General features: G+C 42.2%; 1 protein-coding gene across 1 annotated transcript in view; it reads right to left on the bottom strand.

The window, feature by feature from the left end:
* Nucleotides 1-19,682, bottom strand: part of TMEM255B (transmembrane protein 255B) — a 128,605-nt gene that overhangs the window by 94,967 nt on the left and 13,956 nt on the right. The window contains exons 2-4 of the mRNA XM_077156935.1: nucleotides 6,680-6,717; nucleotides 6,417-6,507; nucleotides 5,934-6,071 (exon numbers count right to left, since the gene is read on the bottom strand). Of these exons, the coding sequence (XP_077013050.1) occupies nucleotides 5,934-6,071; nucleotides 6,417-6,507; nucleotides 6,680-6,717 (267 nt within the window). The remainder of the gene's footprint in view (nucleotides 1-5,933; nucleotides 6,072-6,416; nucleotides 6,508-6,679; nucleotides 6,718-19,682) is intronic.

The raw sequence follows: 19,682 nt of genomic DNA, 5'->3' as shown, positions 1-19,682 counted from the left end.
TGACCCACAGCATACACAAAAAAGGAACATTATGACGAATATCTTTGTATATAAATCTTTCTCTCATCTCTAGTTCTTTAGAATAAATTTCTACAAAGGGGATTTCTAGACAAAAATATTTTTAAAGAAAAAGTAAAAAGTTTTGAAGTGAAATTTAAACTTACAAAACAGGAGAAGATAAGCCTACAGAGTCCTTTATAAGCTTTGGAAAAACTTCTCAGAATCACCACAAATTCTTTACTACATACAAGATAAGTAAATATAGCTTTACCTGATTTTTTAAAATTGCTATTTTAATTGTTGTTCTCTAGTAGCATTAATTACAAATACATAAGAATTGTTGGAGGTGAACCATTTATAGCAGTACTATATAAGTCAGGGTTATCTAGGGAAACCAAACTGACAGAGATCTGTAAATATTATGAGATTTTTAAAAATTGTCTCAGGCAGACTGTCAATGGCTGAGAGATTCCAAACAGAGTCGACAGGTTATCCTGGAGGTTATTCTTACGCGTTAAGTAGATATCACCTTGTTGTTCAAGATGTAGTGGAGAGGCTGCAGGGAACTGCCTGAAAATGTAGAGCTGTGTTCCAGTAGCCATGTTTCTTGATGATGATGATTGAACAATGATGAAGCTTTCACAATGAGACTCTGTGAATGTGAAAACCTTGTGTCTGATGCTCCTTTTATCTACCATATCAACAAAAGAATAGAATATATGGAATAAAAATAGATAATGGGGGAATAAATGTTAAAATAAATTTAGTTTGAAATGCTAGTGGTAAATGAAAGCGAGGGGTAAGGGGTATGGTATGTATAACTTTTTTTTCTCTGTTATCGTTTTATTTCTTTTTCTGTTGTCTTTTTACTTCTTTTTCTAAATCGATGCAAATGTTCTAAGAAATCACGAATATGCAACTATGTGATGATATTAAGAATTACTGATTATATATGTAGAATGGAATGATATCTTATTGTTTTTTTGTTGTTGATTTTTTTTTTTTAATTAATAAAAAAAATTGTCTCACGCAGTTATGGAGATGCACGGGTCTAAATTGCATAGGCAGGCTGCAAGTTGGGAAAACTGATGAAGAGTTTTGGCAAATTCCCCAGGAAGAGCTGTCCTCTTGCTCGATCAAACAAGTGGCCCCATTACCTGGCCAAGCTGACATTGAGCCTAACCATCACAAGTGTCTAGAGGAAAATAGAGCCCCAAACCCAAACAGACACTCTGCTGTGTGTTCCTCAGAACTGATTGAGACCCACCCCCATCTCCCCAGAGGTGATCAGCTTCCTTTCCACCCCTCTTGGCATCCCTCTTTCTCTCACTCTGGGAGCTATGAGTAACAAACTATTTTTTTCCCATGCATTACAGCCTCAGTTTCCCATTGTGTTGCACCTGACCTCCACCTGGACCCCATTAAAATTCAATTTAACTAATTCTAGTTAAGTACCCCCTGTGGGATTTGTCTTAGCCTCTTGTGCACATCTGCATGGCAGAACCTTCAACTTTGACTATATTCTGGTTCTTAAAGCTCACAGCTCCATTTTGGTTTAGCCCTTTAGGAAAGTTTGCATGGTGAATGACAGTACATCATGGGATCAAAACTACTAGGCTATGGCTGCCACCCCATTGTTCTGAAGGGGTTGAGCATGTGCCCTGGAAATAGCAGAGAATCTGGTGTCACTCAGATGCCTGAAAAGAATGAGGCAGTGAAAAAGGTGGTTTCCCCAATGTTGCAACCCTCATCCCAGTGTTTGGAAAGTGTGGGACTGCCACATTCTAAAGCCCCAAGGATAGTGACTCTCAGACTTTGAAATCTAATGGAGTTTGCCCTGCAGGTTTTTGGAATTGTTTTCCTTCCAATTTCTCCCTATGGCAATGGGATCATTTATCTTATGACTATTCCTTCTTTATATATTAGAGACAGATAACTTGCTTTAAGTTCACAGATCCAGAGACAGAGGAGAATTTTGCTTTGGGAGAGACCATGCCTGTAACTGACTTTGATGAGATTGTGTACTGTTTTCGAGTTGATATTGCATTTGTATTGTTAATGAAATGGTTTAAGGTTTTTGTAATATTGTGATGAAATGAGTGTATTTTGTATCTGGAATGGTTTAGTGTATTGTATGCAGGAAAGATGAGCACTGTTAGGCAAATACATATATATATGTGTTACTGTTTTCTATTTAGTGATTAAGTATGGTTTAAGGTGATATGTATAGTTGCCAAGTTGACAAGCAGTGTATACTGTCATAGTTAGGTTCGGGTGTCAACTTGGTCAGGAGATGATGCCCAGTTGTTCTGTTGCTGTGCACGTAAATCATCAGCACGTCAAATTCATCTATGGCTGCTTACATCTGTGGTCATCTAAGGGGAGTGCCTTCCACAATAAGTAATGTTTAATTTTATTAGATGGATGCTTAAAAGAGAGAGGTCAGAAAAGGGCTCAGCACAACTCATCTCAGAGCTCAGAGCCAACATAGACCCAGATGTTTGGAGATGGAGAAAGGAATCACCCCAGGAAAAACCATTTCAATCCAGAAGCCAGGAAGGAAGGCCAGCAGATGGCACCATGTGCCTTCCCATGCAACAGAGAAAGCCAGAGGAAAGTCAGCTGCCTTTCCTCCAAAGAATTGTAAATTTGTAATTAAATAATTTCCCTTTATAAAAGCTTCCCCCAACCAAAAAAAAAAAAAAAACCAAAAAACCACTAGGCTATCAGCATTTGTCCGTCCACGTCAAACCAGGTCATAACATTCCAACTTCTTAATCACTGAACAAAAATTTAAGGAGACATTTCCTTTAGAATAATGCAAATCCTTCTTTGAGCCATTTTCAATATAACTTTGCCATTTTACCTTTCTTTCCTGAGTGTTTCTTTTCCTTCCAAACTGCCAAATGATAAAGAGCAAAAACTATGAGCTACCTTTTTGTCAGCATTTTCTTATAGTTCAGAGAAACAGCCACCATAATTTATATGGAATGCTGGAGAATCCCATATAAATAGTTCTGATTAATCCCATTCCAATGACACAAATTATACTTTGACTCCAGGTACAATAAAGATAACAAAAGAATCTCAATCTTAAATGTTTTTCTAATCAATATAGGATACGGCAGAAAAATAAACTCAAGAGAAAGGTTGATATCTTCATAATTACTATAAGGCATATGCATTTTTAAATCAAGTTTTGGAGAGAAAGGTGATTACACATTGGAGATTGATAACTAAATTGAACCTTCTTAAGACCCTGTCGAGACTGTTGGCTACACATCTACCACTAGAAATGGAACTATGGTAACTGCTGTATAGACGGCACCCAAACCATATGATTTGCCCAAATCTGCTGTGTGATCTTGGGATACTCATTTAACCTCTCTGAGCCCAGCAGGAGAAGTCTATGAGATCAAGTGCTATGGCTGTCTTGTTCTCTGCTGGATCCCCATATATCCTGGTACTGAATGACTATAAATGAATAAACCTCAATTACCCAACCTTTTAAGTGGCTAATAACCACCTGCTTTATTTACCCATTGGGACTATTCAGAGAATCCAGTGATAGAGTATATGTGAAAGCTCTACGTATGTTTTTATGAACCACAGGCCTATTAGGTCTCATGGGTAGTGGTAATTTTAAGATGGCATAGCACCTATTCTTAACTAGTGGTTCTCCAACTGGGAGTTGAGGGAAGGACTTCTGAGGTGAGAGGCTGAATGAACAAGCTACATTCCAGCTGTCTTGCTCACCATTCTTCCTCCTTTAATCTATCCCCAGGTGCATCTTACCTGTGCTCAGACTGTCACCTTGTCACTCACTCCCTTGTTAGCCCCTCCAGTTCTCCTACCCCTGCCTCCTGCCTCCTCTCTGCCTTTCCCTCCCCTCTCCCCCACCACCCCTAGCCTTGGCCGGAGAAGCTAAACCACAGCTCCTGTGAAAATCTGATCATATCTGAAAGAATTGGAGGGACAGAGCAGATTTTGTCACTATCCCCTTAGAGCCACTCCCTGGGCTCAGCAGAGCCTGGAAGGGAAGATGTTCACAAAGATAACATCTATGGGGTGGCACAGCTTGGAAGGCTTCCCAGTCAGGCTCTCTCCCCTAGTAGCACCCCAGACAGAGCTCATTTAATCATCAGCTGTGCAAAAACAGTCACCAAGACGAGTCCCAGGGAAAATATCCTGAGTTAGAACTGTGTGCCCCCTCAGCCATGGTGTTCTAGTTTGCTAGCTGCCGGAATGCAACACACTAGAGATGGATTGGCTTTTAATAAAAGGGGATTTATTTTGTTGGTTCTTCAGAGGAAAGGCAGCTAACTTTCCACTGAGGTTCTTTCTTACGTGGAAGGCACAGGACGGTCTCTGCTGGTCTTCTCTCCAGGCCCTGGATTCCAACAACCTTCCCCCGGATGACTTCTTTCTGCATCTCCAAAGGCCTGGGCTGAGCTGCTAGTGCTGAGATGAGGAATGCTGAGCTGCTAGGCTGTGCTATATTGCGTTCTCTCATTTAAGTACCAACCAATTAAGTCAAACATCACTCACTGCAGCAGATAGCCTCTTAGCCGACTGCAGATGTAATTAGCAACAGATGAGGTTCACCTACCATTGGCTTGTGTCAGCAGCAACAGAACTAGGTATGATCACCTGGCCAAGTTGACAACTGAATCTAACTAACACACATGGGTATCTATTTTTTTCTGATTCTACAAGCAACATAAGCCCAAGTAGAGAAGACAGACAAGTGTCAAGTAGTACCTACCCCTAACCCTACTCCCAGCAACATTGTTTTGTATTTGTAATAATTTTTAGTATTTTTTTTAGCTTAAATCCTTGCAGAAGAAAAAGCTAAATCAAAATACTATTTTTTTAAACCACCAATGCATCCTAACATCATAGCTGATGCTAATAAGATAATCCATTTCCTGGCGTATGAAGGCACATGTAAATTAAATTTAGCCACACAGCATTTTGATTTAGATAATGAGGAGTGGAGTACTGGTTCTTTCAGGAAGAAGCCAGATATCTTGATCATTATTTAATAAGACAACTTTACACAATCTGTCTTTTTAGAGATTCCAAAGCGACTCCAGACAAGGTTCTGAGCTTAACCAGTAGTTTTAGATCTGGTCATTTTCCAAGCGAGCAACAGAGCTCTTTCTCTCTCTCTCTCTCACTAGCCAAATGATCCCATTTCTCATTCCAGTTGGCAAAGCATCACTTACCGTGGAACCTTTTTTTTGTCTTCAAAATCTCCTTTGATATGGTAGCCCGATATTTTATGCATGGTTTTCTCGTAAACCCACAACTTCTCTAATTACAGACAGGGGTGGGGAAAACCTCCCCTGCTCTCTCCTTCAGGAAAACAGACCGATATTATCCCGCCCTGAAAACTCCACCTTGGACCAAACCCCAGCGCCCGAACTTCTGAGCGCAGGTGTCCTGCCTTCCCGTCGCACGGCTGGCTGCGTCGGGTTTGATTCGGGAAGTTAAATACAGATTCCGTGAATTTATGGGGAGAAGAATGCGCTTTTGTCTTTCGCGCAGGAAGTTACCTAACTAGTCGAAATTGACTTTTCCTAATACATTTTCTGGGACGGAAATAGGGTTAGAAGAGATGGAAAAGCGGGGCAGTCGGGTTGCCAAATTCTTAAGGCTATTCTTAGTCATAAAAGATAGTCGGGAAAGGGACACAGGGAGAGACAGACACAAAGTCAGAGACGTACAGAGAGAAGAGGACGAGAGAGAGAAATGGGGATGTGAACGGACTATCGGTACCAGTGCAAGTGCCCCGACGCCAAAGCTCAAACGAGACGGGAAGGACGCGGTCGTTTAGCCCCAGAAGTTCTCAGCAAAACTTCTCCGGCCCTCGCGGCCCCGTGGTACCCCCACCTGCCCCGCGCCGCTCCGAGCGCGGCTGTCCGCGTTACCTGCGGCCTCCAGCAGAGCCAGGGGCCCCGGGCCGCCCAGCGCAGGCGGCTGCATCCTCCGCGTTGTCCGGAGCACAGACCCGGCCCGCGCCGCCACCCACGCGTCCCAGGGCGCCGAGTAGCGGTCCCGAGGAGCAGCTTCCCGCAGAGCCGCCCTGCTCGCCCCGCCCCGCCCCGCCGCCCGGCTCGCCCCGCCCCGCCGCCCGGCTCTCCACCCCCACCCGGCTCTCCACCCCCGCCCCGCCCCTCCCCTCCCCTCCCCGCCGCCCGGCTCTCCACCCCCGCCCCCCGCCCCCGGCTCCCGGCTCCCCGCCCCCGGCTCCTGGCTCCCCGCCCCCCGCCCCCCGCTCCCCGCTCCCCGCCTGGTTCTTCGGAATTAGAGTGTCCAGGGAAGGAACGTAAGAAGGAGCACTCCCAGAGGAGGAAGAGAGGCCCAAGGCGTTAATTGCCGAAAGTCCTTCTCGGTTTCTGTTGCGCACCCACCGCCCGGGTCAGAGCCATCAGCCGAGACCCCGGTACTGCCGAGGTGGTTGTGGTGGGTTTGCCTTCTCGCCAGCGGGTGACAAGCCTCCTCCTGTTTTCAGAGAATGGCCCCTAGTTTTGAAACTCGGACTATGTGGAGTGAATGAATGGTGGAAGGAAGGAATGTAGGAATGAACGAACGGAGAACGAATGCACTCTGCAACCCAGGCGCGGCAGCACCATGTGACTTATTGTCACTCTTCTGAGGCTTCCCACACACTCACCTTCACATTCAGAGCGTTGAAGTCTTTCTGAGTAAAACCTGCCGAGGGAAAGGACCGGAAGGAAACAGGTTACCTGACAGGTACACCTTGAATAGCAGCAGAAAAAGAAAGTTTTTTAAAAAGGTTATAATCCAAATAAAAAAAATTTTTTTTGAGTTAAGAACATCAACAGACACTTTACAAACAAGGACACCTAAATGACCAATAAACACAAAAAGATGTCCAGCCTCCCTGGTAATGAGGAGAAGGCAGTGAAATAAGGAAATGCCATTTTACCCCCATCCTATGGACAAAACTTTACAAGTAGGACAGAGCCTGATATTGAATAGGGATGTGGAGAAGCAGGAACCTGCATTCACTGCTGTAGGATTAGACATGGTGAAACACTTTAGAGAGCAATATTTAGGGAAATTGAAGGTGTGTAACCATAAGCCAGCAATTCCCTCTTTAAGTATATGCCCAAGAGCAGTGCTTTTAAATCCTAACTGCCCTTTAGAATTACTTGGGGATCTTTAAAAAATAAAACTGCTATCCTGAGCCCACCCCAAGCAAATTGAATTAAAATCTCTGGGTATGAGCTAATTGCTTAAAACTCCTTGTCAGTACTGTATGAAATGGCATAACAACAGGTGCATCCTACATACCCAACACCAGGGAAAGGGATGAATAAATTGGTGTATGCAGTGGAATACTACCTGGCAGTTGAAATGAAGGAGAGCTATGTGGATCAATGTCAATAAATCTCAGAAACAACGTGGAGCAAAAATGCAAGCTCATAGCACTACAACGAGCATGATACATAAAAGTTTTGTAAAACTTTATAAAGTTTATTTGTATAAAGTTTTAAAGCATTCAGTTAATATTATTATTAATTCATTCATCCTTTCAACAAATATGCTAGACATTGTTCTATGTATTTAGGATGCATCAATGAACAAAGCAAAGATGTGGAGCTAATATTCTAGTGGGGAGGATAGACAATAAACAATAAATATAATAAAAGAAATACATAGCATGTTATACTGCATATCTCATAGGTGATATGTGCTATGTGAAAAAGAGAAAGGTGAGTATAAAATTGAGAGTATAGTGTGGGAGAGGGATTGGGCTCCAATTACAAGCAGTCAAAGTAGGCCTAATTAAGAAGGTGACATTTAAGCCAAAATTTAAGGCAGTGAAATAGTTAACCATTCAGATGTCTGGGAGATAAAGGATTTATGCAAAGGTCCTGAGGCAGAGCAGACCTAACCTAGAAGAGTGGCAAGGAGGCCAACATACCTAGAGCAAAGATGAGGTCTGAAAGGTTCAAGGGAACTAGTTGTAGGGTCTTATGCGTCAATAGTAAGGCCTCTGGCTTTTACTGTAAGTGATACTGGGAGGCATTGAGAGTCCTGTTTTAGAGGGATCATTAGAGAGTAGGTTGAAGGGTATCCAGGTAGAAGCTGAGACACCCATTAGGAGGTCATTGCTATGATCGAGGTGAGAGATGACAGTGGTTTGGACTGAGACAGGACAGTGGAAATGGTGAGATGTAGTCATACATCATATTGTGCATAGATACATAAATATCATGTAAAACATGCCAAAGATAATAAGCACCAAAGCCAAGACAGTGGTTCCTGATGGGGTCAATGAAAAATAGGTTTGGGAATTACATATCGAGGGCTTCAACTCTATTTGTAAAATCTTATTCCTTTAAAAAGTTCAAAGAATGTTCAAAAATGGATTGTGGTCAAGGGACTGAGGAAAACCCTAGAATGAGCTGAGAATTAACATCAAGGGATTGAGAGAAACTTCTCCACCAAAAGGGGGAAGAGTAAAATGAGACAAAGTGTCAATGGCTGTGAGATTCCAAACAGAGTCCAGAGGTTATCCTGGAGGTTATTCTTATGCATTAAGTAGATATCACCTTGTTGTTCAAGATGTAGTGGAGAGGCTGGAGGGAATTGCCTGAAAATGTAGTGCTGTGTTCCAGTAGCCATGTTTCTTGATGATGATTGAACAATGATATAGCTTTCACAATGAGACTCTGTGAATGTGAAAACCTTACGTCTGATGCTCCTTTTAGCTACTATATCAACAGAAGGGTAGAACATATGGAATAAAAATAAATAATAGGGGAACAAATGTTAAAATAAATTCAGTTTGAAATGCTAGTGGTAAATGAAAGCGAGGGGTAAGGGGTATGGTATGTATAGTCTTTTTTTTTTATCTATTATCATTTTATTTCTTTTTCTGTTCTCTTTTTATTTCTTTTTGTAAATCGATCCAAATGTATTAAGAAATGATGAATATGCAACTATGTGATGATATTAAGAATTACTGATTGTATATGTAGAATGGAATGATATCTAAATGTTTTGTTTGTTAATTTTTTTAATTAATAAAAAAAGTTTAAAAAAAGAAAAAACACATAATATCATCACAAAAAAAAGATTGTGGTGATGAACACACAACTATGTGATGATTCTGTGAGCCACTGATTGTACACTTTGGATGGATCACATGGTGTGTGAGTCTATCTCATTAAAATTGCAATAAAGGAGACAAAAGATAAAAGTATGTGATCTAAAAAAAGGTGAAAGACTTGAAGATATGATGAAATGTCAAGCTTTATTAAGACAAGATGGTGAGCACAGGGATACTATATTACTTTTCTATACTTTGTGAATGTTTAAAATAATTTATTAAATTTTTTGTAATTTTTATTTTGACCTAATTTCAAGCTTAAACAAAAGTTGCAAGAATAGTGCGAGGAACTCCTGTATAATTTCTACCCAGATTCACCAACTGTTTACAAGTTGTTACATTTTTTTAAATAAAGGAGAAAAAGGGACCAAAAACAGAGGGGGAAAGGGCCCTCCTGTGGCTCTACATGTTGGGAGCTGTGGCCCACCCTTTGACCTCTGTACCCTCCCAGCCTCCTCTGGGGGAACTAAATGACCAGCTGATGATGGCCATTTTCATGTGTCAACTTGGCCAGGTCAGAGTGTCCAGTCATTTGGTCAAAGACTGGCCTAGTGGTCATGTGGAGGTGTTTCTAGATGGGCATCTACAACCAGCTGGCTGTAAGGAAAGGGTGACCCTCAGCAGTGTGGGTGGGCCTCATCCGGTCAGTTGAATGCCTTATGGGAGAGAACCGAGGGTTCCAGGGATCAGAAGGGGTTCTGCCACAGCCTCCACCCTCCACTCCTTCCTGGGTTTCCAGTCCGAGGAATTCAGACTGAAGATGTCAACATCACGCTAACTGGAATTTCCAGCCTGTGACCTGGTCTGTGAGCATGCCAGCCCCCACAATCACATGAACCAGTTGCTTAAATAATTCTCTTTATAAATAAATAAACAGATACACATACACATATGTATCCGGTTTCTCTAGAGAACCCTGATACAGAGTCTCAGGAAGTACCTTTTTCAAAGAGGAGAGAAATAGCTCCCATGGGAAAATTTGAAAGGTCTGATTGGAATTACAGCTAATTCCGAACTTCTTACGGCTAAGTATCAGGCAAACACTCACTAACTGAGCCCACGTCCCACCCTCTTTCTCCAGACCCGAAACTCTGGGAAGCAGCTAAATACCTTGTCCCATGTTGAACCAGCACCACCACCCCCAGCACACAATAACGCACCCCTCAATCACCCATGACCACCAGGCAGCACGTAAACGTCTTCCCTCTGGCCTGGCCTCCCGCCCTCTGGTCACGTTCCTAGATACCATATGTGCTCTCCTACTGGTTTCCTCTCCCTTGCCTTAACTCTCCTTGGCTCTGAGATATCTAAATCCTTTCAGCAATGTCAAACGAGAGTGCTGCAAACATAGGGGAGCAAAAGTGACTGGTTCCAAGGGTGAGGGTAGGATGGAGAAGGCTCCACCCTCCCAATCTGCGGCACTAATGATGCTCTGAACAGGTACTTGTTGGGGCTTCAAAGCTGACAAGATGTGCTCATTGCCTTGGAGCCTAGGGGAGCTCGGACTCTGGTGAGGACAGCAGACACATAAACAGAAAAGTTTCAAGGTGACTCAATGAACAAAGGCAGAGAGAACAAGATGAGGGGCTGCCTACTGTTGCCTGCAAAATTTGAGAAGGCTCCATGAAGGAGGGGACACTTAAGCTGGGTTTGGAAGGACAAGGAGCTTCCTCTGGCCCCAGGTGGAAGATCAGATGAGTTTGTTACATCTAGCCCCACGCAAAGCTCCAGGAAACTGGAGCCAAGCCAAGTGTGATTTAATAGGGGAGAGTGTAGGGTAGTGTCCAAGAAAGACCCACATGGCTCTTGTTACAGAGGCATCCAGGAAATACATTTGGGCTTGGGAGGAGTTAGGAAGACAGGGAATTGTAGATTTTTACAGTAGACAGGTCCTTAGGGATTGTACCAGTTACTATGACTGTGTGATGAATTATCTTAATTGAGTGGCTTAATTATTTCTGCTTGTGAATTTGAATTTGGACAAAGCCTGGCCTGGATATACCATCTCAGCTCCACTCAGCATTTAGATGGCATGACTCAGAGACCGAGGGTTGAACCACCTGAAGGCATGATCGCTCCCCAGCTGGAGGCTGTTGGCTGATACCTCAGCAGGGGCCAATTGTGGGGACACCTACATTACCTCTCAGTGCGACCTGGGCATCCTCAGAACATGACAGTTGGGTTGCCAGGGCGAGTGTCAGGTGAGAGAGAGAGCCAGGTGGACTCCAGCCCCAGAAGTTACACCATAAAATTCAAGGGGATGAGGAAAAAGACGTTTCCTCTTAATGAATAATAGAAAGGTGCTGTGATTATTGTTGGAAAGTATAATTTGCCCCAGGCTCACTCTGTTGAGTAGGGACCCTCTTCTAGGGGAAATGTTGAAGGCTGAATAAGTGATAATAAAAGATATTATCCCTTTTCTTCTCAGTTTGCTGATATTTTACAGCTGTTTGGGCATTAATATTTGGTTAAACTACTCCTGATGACTCAAGAACCTCCAAATTAGGATAATTTTCCTTCTTGTGGAGTCATGGGAAACTCAGTAAGAGCAGCTGGAAGAGATGAGAACAAATAGAGCATTTTAGATTCTTTGGCTTCTCATCCCAAGATTTGGGTCATCTGCACCTAGGCGGGTGCTAAAGCAGGAAATTACATTGAAAGGTGCAAAAACAATGACATGTCTTCTGTTTCAATTTGCCTGAGGAGAGGGTGGAAAGTACAATTAGAATGTATGTTTAGAATTATCATTATCACTTTCTGATGTAAATCCTAAACCCTTCCTCCTCATTATGAAATGATAAGGCATGCACAATTTTTATCCTGCATTTTTCACTTAATATTACAACCTAAGAATGTTTCCAGGTTCAAATGGATTATTATTAATTTTTTGCATAAACAAGGCTGATATGGCAACAAAATTCAGAAAGCATAAAAGAAAAACAAAATGCTTAAGAAAGTCCTTTGTTGTTCACAGGACCACTCTCACATTAACTCATTTGGCAAAGCCTGTCTGGCATATCTAAAGGGTGGAGAGGCCCTCCCCCAAATCCATAAGAGAAGATGTATTACAGTCCCCCTCACTTTCTGAGCTCTCTCAGGAGGCTGATGGCCCAGTGGAGGGTCAGAAAGCTTCCCGTGCAGCCTTCTCCCCTCCTGCCACAGAGCCTGTTACCCTAAGAAAACAATGCTTTGACAGTCCCTGGGGCTGCCAGGGGCAAGCCGCTGAATTTCAGCCTCTTCTAAACACTCATCATATAGGCCAGAGGCTCTGAAGCTTTGGGGGATGACAGACACTCTGAGAATATGATAAAAGCTTGACCCATCCTCCAGAAAATGCACGTGTACCCACACAGCATTTTACATTTAGTTTCAGGGGACTCAGTTCCCCAAAGCTGATATTTGGATCCCCCTTAGCAATCTTCTGGTGCCGTTAACGTGGTAGCATAGAGGTCCAGTGGAGATTGATGAGTATTGCCGTAATGCACTCACCTGCACATGAAGAATTTTCTTTAAATTTTGGTCACCTCTCCTGAGCAGCCAACCACCGAGAACCAACTGCATGCGACCTTATTTTTATGTGTAATCTTATTCCAAAGTTCCAGTCAACTTAAAATACAAGCATTTGTAAGGCGAGCCTTCCCAGAAGCCCACTTACAGAGCAGTTATGAGATGTGGATGCTTGGCCAAGGTTTGGCTAGCGTGAGGGAAAGCAGATGAATGGGAGACAGGGTGAGGCAAGGACAGAAAGAGTAGGTAAGGGGTGCATGAGATCCAGAATGGGGAAAGAGGAGGTGCTGAGGCGAGAAACAGGGACTGCAGTGATTCTTCAAACTTGACAGCAACCCACAATAAGTACATTTTACATCAGGAGCTAGGGCACGAGGAAGTGCACGCGCACACACACGCACAAACACGCACACCAGTGAGACAAAGTTTCAGAAATCAATGCTTAGCGTCCCTATGCACATTGAACTTTGATATTTTCTGTTCTATTCTTGTTTAGCTCTGTTTAATGCCAGTGAGAACCCATACATTGCTCTCAGGAGCCACTGATGAGTCGAGACCCACAGTCTGAAAACCACTACTGCCCTGATTGGGATAACTTCTTGGAATGGGAACTGTTAAAGCCTCCCTGAGCAGTAGCTAATGAGGGATAAGGTAGAAAAGAAGAGACCCAAGCCAGCCAGAAAGATCATCATGTAATCAAGATACTTCCTTTAAAGGCACCCAGAGAGAAAATAAGAGCTGCTATCAAAGGGCTGCCAAAAAAAAACAATGAAATCCCAAAACCTCAGAGAGGAAAAAAAATAACATTTTTGTTTGAATTTTCTAAATATTCTATGAGGGATAATCATTTGAATATTCATCTGTAATAAGAAAAAAAGGTCATTTTTTAATGACATATTTACTGGAAATAGAGAAAGAGGAAAACAACGTCGCATAGCATGGCAACGTTTCTTGGAACCCCAGATGTAGGCTTCCGTCACACACCTGTGGCTATTTATCAGCTTCTGAAGCCCCACCCTCCGCCTCTCCTCGGCACTTGGCATGCTCAGGAGGCGTATGCTGTAGCTACTGAAAAAATACTTCGAGCTGAAATGCCAAAGATGCCTGTCTCGGGCCCCACCTGCCCTCCACATGCGTATGTGTGGGGAGGCACCCAGGATGGCGCTGCTCAGGTGCCTGGCAAAACTGGCCACCATCAGGCTCCTACAAGATCAAAGATCAAAAACACACTGTGAGCACCACTTTCAGGCATCAGTTCACCTGTTTGGGAAACGTGACGCCAGTCCTTTAGGAAGGGGTGGCTGAGTTCACTCAGTATCTGAGATTGACAGATCATGTAACTTCACCACTGACACTAACTTCATAGAAAGCAGAATAAAAATGTCCCCCAAATAAGCTCTCTAAGAAGAGATCCTATGGTTCATTATCACTAAATATGATGGTTGGGTTCACGTGTCAGCTTGGCCAGGTGATGTTGCCCAGCTGTCTGATCAGGCAAGCACGGACCTAAACATTACTGCAAGGACATTTCATGGACTTAAATCATCAGTAAGTTAATTGCATCTATGACTGATTACGTCTACAATCAACTAAGGAACGTCTTCAGCAATGAGAGACACTTAATCCAATCAGCTGAAGGCTTTAAAAGAAGTTAAGACTTCAGCAGTTCTAGAGAGAACTTTCATCTCTACGCCAGCCAGCCAGCCTCTCCTGGGGAATTCATCAAAAACTTTCATTGGCGTTGCCAGCTCACAGCCTGTCCCACGGAATTTGGACTTGTGCAGCCCTGCAGTTGCACGAGATGCTTTTATAAAATCTCTTATTTACAGGTATCTCCTGTTTGGTTCTGTTTCCCTAGAGAACCCTAACAGTTTTCGGCTAACTGATCCTAACTGGGTAACTGAAATCCTTGTTATGTCTTAGGAATTCTTTGCTTTCAGACTCGGGTGAAATATTTGCTGTTTTCACCAGGAGCATGCATGAGAAATTCCTTTACTGAGTCCTTTGACTCAATAGCAGTCTTAAATCACTGCAGAACACTTCAAATGGGTGATTTGTAAGGTACGTGGGTCATATCTCAATAAAGCTAAAAAAATTCACTAGAGAAAAGACCACTTGAAGAGAACCTGGTTCCTAGCCAACAGAACCAGAAAACGCTGGTAAATCAGCTGAAAAGCAATGACTTCCCAGAGAATAGAAAAAACAAAAGAAAGGCTAGGCCACATAAAAACTTTTTTACACTGTGTTCTGACAAAGATGGAAATAGTGAGTGGGAGTTGCACGGCCAGGATTTACAAGCGGGGCCTGGCTCCCTGCGTGTAACTACAAGGTGCTGCCTGCGCTTCCACCCGGGATGCGACTCCCCGAAACCCTCCCCCTTGAAGGCTGGGGACAGAGGGCTCCCCACTGAAGAAAAAACACTCCCCGTGGAACACAGAAGACCATCTCCACAGAATGAGTCCAGCACAAACTGTAGAAACGTTGCTCGAGGAAATTTCACGTCTAGACCCAGAGACCTCATGCAGTTCTCTCATCTGCCATCTTGGGGCTGAGGTGAGGCCCTGGTACAAAGGCTACAAATCACTGCTTATCCGTGAAGGCCGGGTTCCCTCTGCATCCGGGAGGAGGAGGTACACACACACACACACACACACACAACCACACAGAGATGTTCTTTACTTTTCTAGGCACAAACACTCTCTCCCTAGGGTCCCATGAAGGACCAGAATGTCAAATGCTTCTTTCTGGCCATCGGCCCTAGAGAGATGGCATTAGACAGTGAAAGGTTACTTGGGAAAGGATACCTAGAAAGTGGTCTCCAGAGAGAATTCCATATCACAAAAAGGCTACGAGGAGTTTCAGTGGTTGAGAGATTTCAAACAAGGTTGAAAGAGTTCAAACAGGGTCGAGAGGTTATCCTAGAGGTTATTCTTATGCAATATATAGATATCCCCTTTTGAGTTTATGGTGTAATGGAGAGGCTAGAGGGAAGTACCTGAACTGTAGAGCTGTGTTCCAGTAGCCATGTTTCTTGAAGATGATTGTATAATGATATAGCTTTTGCGATGTGACTGTGAGATTGTGAAAACCCTGTGTCTAATGCTCCTTTTAACTAGAGTATGGACAGATGAGTAAAAACATGGATAAAAAGTAAACAAATAATAGGGGGAAGAAAGGTTAAAATAAATTGGGTTGATGGAAATACTAGTGGTCAATGAGAGGGAGAGGTAAGATGTATGATATGTATGAGTTTTTTCTTTTTTCTTTCTCTTTCTGAAGTGATGCAAATGTTAAACAAATTTATCATGGTGATGAATACACAACTATGTGATGATATTGTGAGCCACTGATTGTATACCGTGTATGGAATGTTTGTAAGTTAAGAATGTTTATGTGTTTGCATGTTGTTTTATTAATAAAAATATTTTTAAAAGTAAAAAAAAAAAAAATAGAGTTGCCAGATTAAGCAAATAAAAATATAGGACACCCAGCTACATTTGAACTTCAATAAGCAACCAAGACATTTTGAGGTTAAGTATGCCCCGTTCAGAGACATCTGAAATTCAAATGTAACTGGGTGTCCTGTATTTTATCTAGCAATCCTACATATTAAAAAAAAAATTAAAGTGGGTGAAATTAATTTTAATAATATACTTAATTCAAGATATTCAGAATATTATCATTTCAACATGTGATCAACAGAGGAATTAATGAGACATTTTACATATTTCTTTTCATGCTAAGTGTGTATTTTTTTAAACACATTTTAGTTAAGACTAGCCGTGCTTCAAGCTCTCAGCAGGTACCTGTAGCTAATAGCTATCTTACTGGGCAGCACAGCTAAGACCTTTAAGAATTTGTGCTGCTAAATTTTACACTGCAGCGTACTCCTTTGTGTAATAGTAGTGGCTTAGTGATAGGAAAAAACCCTAAGTGTAAATTTTTAAATGTAATCTGTCGGATAAGCAGTATTCAATAGTGACTATATTCAAAATTAAAAATAGTACTACAGAAGGGGAAGCTAACCTTGCTAACAGGCTTTACACACAAAAATAAAACCTTTCCATAAAACACAGTAGATTTAAAAAATTATGATAAAAATGTTAACATAGGTACTTGTCATTTACTTTATATTTACTGTTCAGTGTTCTTGCTTCCTGAAGATGTATGGCTCTGCCTTCAGAAATGTACTAAATCCTTTCTAAACTTCTTATCTCAAGCAAAGGTCATTTTCTGCAGGAACTGAAAAGGAAAAACAAGCTTCTTGAAAGTAAACCTGTTTCTTTTATCAACTCTAAAATACTATTTTAGTATTTCTGAATAAATGAAGACTTTTAATTTAAAAAAAAGGCTACGAGAGAGAAAAAAAATAAAAAGTATTGCAAAAAAAACACAAAAAACAATTAGCCCATTTCCGGAATCCAAACTTGGGACCCAGCTCCTCAGCCTGTTTTCAAAGCTTAACCTGCCTGTGACCTTCGCTAAACCAAGAGAGAATTTTGGAAAAGGGACCATGTTTTATTCACCTTTGTTTCCCTAGTGTCAAATACAGACATTGGCCTTACAATAAAATTTCTAAAAAAACGTTTACTAACTGAATGGAAACACAGAGTGCATTGGAACCAGCCTGACCATGCATCCCAGTTTGCCCCAGACTAAATGCCAGCTAAGTTTCATTAATCGTGCCCCCTCACTCTCAAAATCTTCCCAGTTGAATGATAAACTATGTGGTCACCCCAATTATAAGCAGCACCAGACCTCAATAACAAAACCTCCAAGGTTGAATAGCAGCTAAAGAAAACTTGTCTAGCTTGAAAAAAAATAAACAAAACGTAAGTGATGTACTACAAGTAACAGTAACCATGAATGGGGGTCCCTGAAGGCCACATCTCAGAGTCTTACACTTAAGTACAGATGACCCGGGAATCCCTGGGCAGAGCCAGACGTAAAACACTGGAAGAGTTGCTTTTAGTGATATCAAAATACCGCTAAACTAACACTCTACCTCCCTGACCGTTCCAGGTAAAGGACTTGACACAAGTCAGAATTTACTTTTTTTTTTTGCATAGGCAGGCATCGGGAATCGAACCCAGGTCTCTGGCTTGGCAGGCAGGAACTCTGCCTGCTCAGCCACCGTGGCCCGCCCAAGTCAGAATTTACTTTTAAAATAAAAAGATCCAAACTCAGAATATCCGATTTTATCCTTTTAATATTTGAGGAAGCAAATATGATGTTTACATCTTCCAAATCTTCTAAAGCTTCCAAACAACAGCAAACTGCATGCATTATGGGTTAAATTATTATAGTGGAGAGAAAAGGAAATGGAACAATTTTCCTATATCAGTGTTGACATTCAACAAACAATTATTGAGTGTGTAATACTCATACATACAGCCTTTATTACCTTCATATGTGATTTACTGAGCCCCAGTGCTGTGCTAGTACTAGTAGAACAAATACCATCTCCGAGTACCAGGCTCCGATTTTCCTATGCCACCAACCTCATATAGAGGTAACTAGGAGTTAACTAGGAACCCTAGTTATCTTACGTGGTTTAGATGGCAATGTTTTCATCTAGGCTGGTGGTCTCCAAACTGCTTTGCTTCTCTATATACTTATTTATAATTTTTACATTATTTTAATGCAAATACGTATATTTTAATATACAAACAAAGATGAATGTAAATTTAAAGAGAAGTTCCAACATTTTTTTTCATGCGCCTCAGTGGATTGTCTTGACAACCTGCTTGGGACATGATTGGTGTCAAGGACAGAAAGCTGCTGAAGGCATCCCTTTCAGGAGATGAAATAGAAGTGTCCTTTATGCATAACTCTCATTTCATCCTAAAGAATGTTATCAAGATGTGTTCTCAAGGATTAAGGTTTAATAAAGTCAAGGAGTTTTACTGCTTCAAGGACATCCTTCTGTAAAGCTAGCTGTTTGGTTTTTTTCACTGTGAGGGGCTGGCAGTGAAGAACACAATGACAACTACTAGAGTTTGGTGTCACTGCTTGGATTTGTGTTAACCATCATTTCTTTTTCACCATCAGTGCAAATGTCAACACAGTGAAAAGGGCAAAATAACATCTGAGAATTACTACTAAAGTAGTTTTGTCCTCGTTGACCCCCGGAAAATGTATCAAGGCCCCTCAGATGTCCTCAAAACAAATGTATAGGACATACACATGCATTATCTAGGACAATGTACATAATTACTTCAACAAATAAACTGTATGAAGGATAGGGGAACTGTTCTAGGCATATAAGCAAAATGCAATATGTGGGGGAGAGGCTCTTCAAAATGGTAGGGTGAGCTGCTTCAGGGCTCCATCCCCCACAGAAACTTTGAACAACCCTCAAGAACTGGCAAAAACATTTTTCTCAAAGCCAGAAAATAGTGAAAGGACTTCAGAAACAGGATGATGGTGAAATCAAGAGAAAGGCTATTTAAAAGCAGTAAAAGCTATGGCTCCCTGGCTGGCCGTTCCCCAACCCCTCACCTGTGCAGAGCTGACCCACGTTCCCAGTGCAGAGTAACCCTTATACATACACCAGGGGCATGGCACCTGGGCCAGTCTGTCTGGTGGTGACCAGGACACTGGTCACATACTCTGTCCCAGAACTTGCCCTGCATGTAGAAGGCAGTCCACAGAGCTCTCCTACAGAATCAGCGGAGAGCAGTCAAGCAACTGCTTGGGGCAAAGATTGCTGGCTGTAGGACACACAGTGCAGAGACCAGGAGGAAACTGTTTCCTAAGGAAGAGGGGACATCCCGATCCAAGCCAAGTCAAGATGCATATGCAGAAGATATCAGCTGTGGTCCCTGTACTTTGGCCTCAAGCTGTTCTCTAAACTCATTTTATAGATAAGATTGCACAGGTCAATCTGCAAAGACTGGGAAAGGTTTTTTTTTCCTTCATCGAGTGGACTTGACACTTGTGAAAAATCAATTTGCCGTGTGCTTGGGTGGTTCAGTGGTAGAATGTTTACCTGCCATGTGGGTGGCAGGGGTTCAATTCCCAGCCC

This window comes from Tamandua tetradactyla, chromosome 4 (assembly GCF_023851605.1).
Source record: "Tamandua tetradactyla isolate mTamTet1 chromosome 4, mTamTet1.pri, whole genome shotgun sequence".
Classification (NCBI taxonomy): Eukaryota; Metazoa; Chordata; class Mammalia; order Pilosa; family Myrmecophagidae; genus Tamandua; species Tamandua tetradactyla.
Note: the sequence above shows the minus strand (reverse complement) of the source record. Positions and strands in the feature narration are given on the sequence as shown.